Genomic DNA, 6,300 nt, shown 5'->3' with positions numbered 1-6,300 from the left:
GAGGCGCCGGGGAAGGGCTGGCGGCAGAGGCGCTGCGGGACCGGTGGCAGCGCCGGGAGCGAGCGCAGGCGGGGAGGCTTCAGCCCCCTCTCATTTTGGCTCTGCCTTTCATCAGGAAGCAAGGGGTTGCTGGTTATTCATCACGCACGGCTCCGCCGAGCTGGCAGCCCGAGCCACCGCATTTGCTTATGGAAGGAACGCGGCCTCGCTGCCTCCGTACGGGGGGTGCTCCGAGGGATGCCGGCCGTCCTTCCTCCTCACCCCCCCGCTGCCCCCGGCGAGCACCCGAAACTCCTGCCGCGACTGAGGGCGCTCCGTGTCGCCAGCGATCGCTATCTCGGCAGAGCCCCGGGGCAGCCCGGGGCCGGGGCCGCGCACTTAGTGCCCATCATTGAATTAAGCGGGGTTAATTGCCCGCCCCGCCGGAACGCCCGGAGCCGCCGCCGCCGCCGCCCGGGGGCGCCGCGGGCGGGAGCGCACCTCGCGCCGGGGGGCGGGGCGGGGGCGGAGGGGCCCCTCCCGCCGCGCGCTCCGAGCCGTGCAGCCAATGGGCGGGGCGAGGCAGGGGGAGGGGCGCGCGGGCCGGCGCCGGACGTATTTACCGGGCGGGAGGCGCCGCCGCCGTGACAGGGAGCGAGGCAGCGACCGACGCCTCACGTCTGCCGAGCCTGCCGCCGCGGCGGAGGAGGGAAAAAGGGAGGAAGGAAAGGGAAGGCAGAGGGCTGCTGCCGCTCCGCCTGCCCGCCGCAGAGGTGGCCGCGCAACGGCCCTGCCCGCGGGCGAGCGGCTCCTGGGTGTTTCGTCGGGGCGGGCGGCGGCTCGGCTGTGCCTGCGCTGCGGGCTGTGGCGAGCGGCGCCGCGGCGCGGGTCGGTCGGGTGGGTAAATGGATCGCCATTCCAGCTACATCTTCATCTGGCTGCAACTGGAACTGTGCGCCATGGCCGTCCTGCTCACCAAAGGTGAGGCTGCGGCAGGGGACCGGGGAAGCCTAAGGGCGCTCCGGCGCTCCGGATCCGCGGGGTCCCGGCGCCTGAGGAAGCGGGACGCCTGAGGGGGGCTGGTGCCGGAGGGAGGCAGGGCTCGGGGGGTGGGGGCAGCCGTTCAGACAGCGCCGGTGTCACCGCGGCGGGGCCGGTGCCGCGGCCGTCTCACAGGAGAGGCCGGCGGGAGTCGCGGCGGGGCCGTCGCTGTCTCGAGCACCCCTCGCCGCAACCCCTTTGTTTGGCGGGGAGCAGCCGGGGCTGCGCTCTCCCGTCCTGACCCGTCCGGTCCCGTCCCTCCCACCTGGCCGCCGGTGTCGGTCAGCCCGAGCGCGGGGTCCGCGGTTGTCAAAGCGGGAGCGGCGACCCGAACTTGGGGTGCCGAGGGGTGGCTCTTTCCTGCCCTGCCCTGTCCTGTCCTGTCAGCCGCCCCATCGGGGCTGGGGGGTGGCCGCCCTCCCGGGGTAGAGGCGACCCTCTGGCTGGCCCTAATCGCCGTGCTCCGGGGAGGAGGTTAAAGGATAAGTTAGCGCGGTGATGATGTGCGACGGTATTTATTTATTTTGGAAGGAAGGCTGTAATTAACCCTAAATAACAGCCCTTGCAGCGTGCAGGGGGGAGCCTGCTGGCCCCATCAAAGCCGGCAGAACAGGGAGTGACTGAGTGATGTGAAGTCGCAGATACTGAAACTATGTGCCTGATAATGATATAATTAGGGGATCACAGACTTCTGGCTGCTGTTGACTTCAAAAGCTTTAAGAGAAGCCTGCAGTCTCTCCTGTAGCCATCTTGACTAAAAGCAGACATTTTTCTTTAATAGCTACATACAGTAACAAGAAAGAGGAGGGAACAGAAGGGCATTGTTCAGTGTTTCAAAATACTAAATACCCTTTCTGGCCTTTTGCATAGCACAGGAAGAAACTTTATGAATTGACAGAAATACAGTTTTAATACAGTAATACAAAGTCCATTCTGTTTCACCAAAAACGTGGCTTCAATTAATAAGTGGTTGAATTAACCTGATGACTAGCCTGTCAGATTTTTTAATAAGATTCTTAGGTCAATAAAATGCAGCTTCTTTTCAAAAGTAGGATAGTAGAAACAATTAAAATGGAAGTGTGTGTATTGTTTTACTTTCCTCCGTGCTGTGCAGAGACTCACGAAAGGACTGTCAGCTCTGCTGCTGTTCCTCGTTTGCATCTTATTTTTAACTCGTGTAGTGAGAAAATTATGAAAATTACTTTATTCAGAGAGTCTAGGGGAAGACCTCACATAAAATGCTTAGAAAATGATTGAGCCTTTTTTCCATAGCATGCTGGATGACAGTGTGTGTGAATTCACAATAAATTAGGTTACTTGGTCTGGAAGCCCGAGGGAATTGGACTGGAGACAGTGAGACACTCCATCATTTGGCTTCTATTAAGCAGAGCTCTTAAAAGAGCAGTGGGAACTTCAAGGTCTGGAGCCTGCAGTGGCATTTTCAGGGAGGTGTTAAGGTAGACTGAAGAGGGGAAGCTTACTCAGGATTATTTATAACATCTTTTAGAATACTTTTAAGTATGGGATGGAAGGAAGCATCCTAAGAAGGGGTGGCATCTAGGAATCCTCTAGAATGATTTCTGGAGTACAGACTTGTAGGGGAGACCTCTGACAATTCAGTCAGGCGTCTGACTTTGAAAACCTTGGTGCCACTTTGATGACACCTACACTTGGCACATTAGAAGTAGTTTTAATCCCACTTTTCTAAGGATGGTTCCAAAAATCCGATTTCTGTGCCTTGAATCAATGGCACTTCAAATTATGTTTGAGTTGCAACTTGCCTAGAAAGAGTAAGTTGCTACAGCACAGGATGCGTATAATTCGTACCAGAGCAGTTTGGAGAGCACAAAATGAAGAGTTTTATGAAGGGAACTTTTTTATCGCTTCCTTCAGAAATTTTTGAGGTTTCCTGAGAGATTTCTCATAGAGCCAGTAGAGGATTTTCAGTCTAAGTGTTTCCCCTTTTGACCGCATGTTGGATTGCATGCAGAACTGGGGAGGGACAAGGGGGAGCTTTTAGCCCTGCAGTTTCACCCTATTTAATAACTTTACATTTGAGCTGAGAGACATGAACTCAGATTAATTATGAACTGCACTGTTGCTGTTATATAATATTGATAAAAAGCCTTTTTGCATGAATGGCTACCTAAAGAATTTCTCTTTCTGGAGAAATTAAATAGTTGCGTGGTTTCACACAGTAAAAACCTTCCTGACTGGGAGACTTAGATGGTAATGGATCTAGCTAATAGCTTTATAAGGTGTTAGTTCAACCTTTTAAATTTTGGCACAGTTTTGAGAGGCAATAAAGAATTAAGCGGTTCTGAATTTTTTTTTTTTTTTTTTTTTTTTTTTCAGTCACACAATTATGTAAACCTAGTATTTTTGTCGTGTGCTTCTACCCAGTTAAAAAAGCATTACCTTTTTAAAAATACAGTGCTGTTGCTGCAGTAATGGTTTAAAATATAGAAGTGACTTCCTTATAGGACTGAAGGTTTATATTGCTTTAAAAACTGGGATTTCATTTTAAATGTGCTTTAATGCAAATGCTGACAGTGAGTGGAAGTGGCTATAAAATGGTCTTGTAGTTATTTACTTTTGAAAAAAAAAAAAAGCCACTATGACCTCCCCTGGCCCTCCCCCAGTCTCTGCTTTAGGGAAATGTTCTTGCTTTAATTCAAAGGACTGTGGTACTAGTAATTAAAACAGGTGCCCCGAGGCTTTTGCAGGGATCAAGGTTACAGGGAGGTAGGTGCTGTACAGTGGTGGAAAGGAAGGAACCTCGGCTCTTATGGACTGACAGTGTGGAGGATTGCCTCCACACTGGCACTGAGTTAGGTTGTGCAGTGCTTCTTGCTAATAACAGCGTCTAGTAAGGTGTCCCTAAAGGGCTGAATTCTTACCTTTATTGCACAATTTGTTTTTTAGGTGAAATCAGATGCTACTGTGATGCTGCACACTGTGTTGCAACTGGCTATATGTGCAAATCTGAGCTTAGCGCCTGCTTCTCCAGACTGCTGGATCCTCAGAACACACATTCCCCACTTACTCATGGCTGCTTGGACTCTATTGCAAGCACAGCTGATATCTGCCAAGCCAAACAAGCACAAAACCACTCTGGCACCACTACCGTGTCCACAATGGAATGCTGTCATGAAGATATGTGCAATTACAGAGGTCTACATGACGTTTTGTCTCCTTCCAGGGGCGAGACTTCAGGTAGGGCAAGGAAGCTTCAATGAAATCTCTCTTCTGGTCATGAAGCTGGTGACAGCTGAGACTTTTTTTTATAGTCTAAATCAGACTATTAGTTTAATTGTCTAAATAGAGGCACCAGAGAAAAAAAGTGGGTGGATGCATGGAGGGAGCACCTCAGCTGAGGATGAGGTGATTTTTCTCAGCATTAATGTTAGAAGTTTGCTTTGCCAACTTGATGTTACTTCTAAGAAGCAGTGGCAGTAGGATTCCCAGTTGAATCAGATGGCAGGCTCTAAGGACTTCACTGTCATAAAGAGCCTTAGAAACTCATCTTTCACTCTATTATAGAATAATTTCTGTAGATACTGCAATGTTTAGCTGTGGCTCTGTAAACTTGTCAGCGTGGCTTTTAAGGGACTTATTTATATGTGAATTAATTCTTGATACTGAAATAAACTTCATCTTTCCCCTTTGCAGGACAAGGGAGCAGATATCAACATGACAGCAGCAGAAATCTCATCACCAAGGTGCAGGAATTGACCTCTTCAAAAGAGCTATGGTTCAGGGCAGCTGTAATTGCTGTTCCTATAGCTGGTGGGCTAATCTTGGTGCTTCTTATCATGCTGGCTTTGCGGATGCTCAGGAGTGAAAATAAGAGACTGCAAGATCAACGCCAGCAAATGCTCTCCCGTTTGCACTACAGTTTTCATGGACATCATTCGAAGAAAGGGCAGGTGGCAAAATTGGACTTGGAATGCATGGTGCCTGTGACTGGTCACGAGAACTGCTGCATGACCTGTGATAAAATGAGACATTCAGACCTCAGCAATGATAAAATTCTTTCACTAGTCCACTGGGGAATGTACAGCGGACATGGGAAGCTGGAATTTGTATGACCAATTATTTTTTAATCTGAGCTAAACTTACTCTCTGAACTCTTGAAGGCCTTTGGGTTCTGCTGGACAGGAGCACTTTATCTTAAAACAAAAACTTATAAATCATCTTTGAGAAACAAAGGACCTCTGCAAACAGAATCTTGGATATTTCTTCTGAAGGATTCCAAAAGTTGTCTTATTTGCACAGAGTAAAATACACTCAAATGTATTGTTTGCTTTAAAGTTATGAAAGCAAAAATTAGAAGTTGTAAACACTGTCACCAGGGTTATCTGAACTGTAGGGAGCTGAGAGCTGAATTATTCTAATAAACTGTATGCAAGCTCCTGTTTCCTGACTTGTTGTAAAGATTTTTTAAAATATATATATTTTGTCTGAAACTTGCTTGTGACTTCTTGTTTTGAAAGACTTTTTTTTGAGGGGATGGGGAGGTGAACAGAATCAGGGAGATATGTATGGTAATGTTGTTCATAAAAACAAGTCTCTTTTCGTACTATGAGGGGAATGGGGTGGTTGTTCCAAAAAGGTGTCTGTTTTATTGTTTAATACTTGAAATAGCAGCAAAATCACATCCTCAGTTCTTGGCTATTGCAATTTGCTCACAACTTGAGTGTACAGCTTTGTGCAGTAACTATTTCTTCCTTTCTGTTGATGAAGTGCTTCCTCTATTTGTGCGAAACATGTTGGAAAGTAGCTCCCAATTCTTTCTAGATGGTCTTCCTAACTTGTCTCAATTCTTGTTTTCTGTGATCTTGTTTTCCTTTTGTACCTTTTACACTTCAACCTCAACTTTTCTGGGCTTAGGAGGGGGAAACCCTGAAGCCACAAGGCCTATTCTGGTGTGCATAGGGTTTTTTTTTTATTTTTTTGTTGTGTTGTGTTTTGTTCCTGCAGATAACCCCTCTGGGCACAGTGGAAAACATCTGCCTTGCTCTGTATTGTGTACCTCAGTATCACATACTGCTACTTTTGTGGGAGACTGGAGAATCAACAGTCCGGTCTCTAATCTCTGGCTTCTCCTTTGTGCTGTTGTTGCATAGGTGGATTTTCTTCCCTGCCTGTCTTTGTGCACTCTGTTGTTTTTCACTCCTTCAGCTGGTTAGCTTCACTTGATCATTTCATTTATTCAATGCCTAACTTCTAAAACCAAACTCTGAGGGTCAAAGGGAGCTCACTCTATTTATTGTTTTG

At 48.3% G+C, this 6,300-nt stretch overlaps 1 protein-coding gene across 1 annotated transcript; it reads left to right on the top strand.

Annotated features, from left to right (window-relative positions):
* Positions 1–623: 623 nt before the first annotated feature.
* BAMBI (BMP and activin membrane bound inhibitor) lies at positions 624–5,489 on the top strand. The gene is made up of 3 exons (XM_071734933.1): positions 624–960; positions 3,946–4,236; positions 4,693–5,489. The coding sequence occupies exons 1-3, from the start codon at positions 885–887 to the stop codon at positions 5,109–5,111; spliced, it is 786 nt and encodes a 261-aa protein (XP_071591034.1). The 5' UTR covers positions 624–884; the 3' UTR covers positions 5,112–5,489.
* The last annotated feature ends 811 nt before the right edge of the window (positions 5,490–6,300 follow it).

The sequence above is a fragment of the Heliangelus exortis genome, chromosome 2, assembly GCF_036169615.1.
Source record: "Heliangelus exortis chromosome 2, bHelExo1.hap1, whole genome shotgun sequence".
In the NCBI taxonomy this organism is placed as follows: Eukaryota; Metazoa; Chordata; class Aves; order Apodiformes; family Trochilidae; genus Heliangelus; species Heliangelus exortis.
Note: the sequence above shows the minus strand (reverse complement) of the source record. Positions and strands in the feature narration are given on the sequence as shown.

Excerpts from the sequence above, each read along its gene's own strand:
- BAMBI (XM_071734933.1), top strand. The coding sequence starts at position 885 with ATGGATCGCCATTCCAGCTACATCTTCATCTGGCTGCAACTGGAACTG. Across the intron at positions 961-3,945 it reads GGCCGTCCTGCTCACCAAAG|GTGAAATCAGATGCTACTGT; the intron begins GTGAGGCTGCGG and ends TTTGTTTTTTAG. Across the intron at positions 4,237-4,692 it reads TTCCAGGGGCGAGACTTCAG|GACAAGGGAGCAGATATCAA; the intron begins GTAGGGCAAGGA and ends TCCCCTTTGCAG.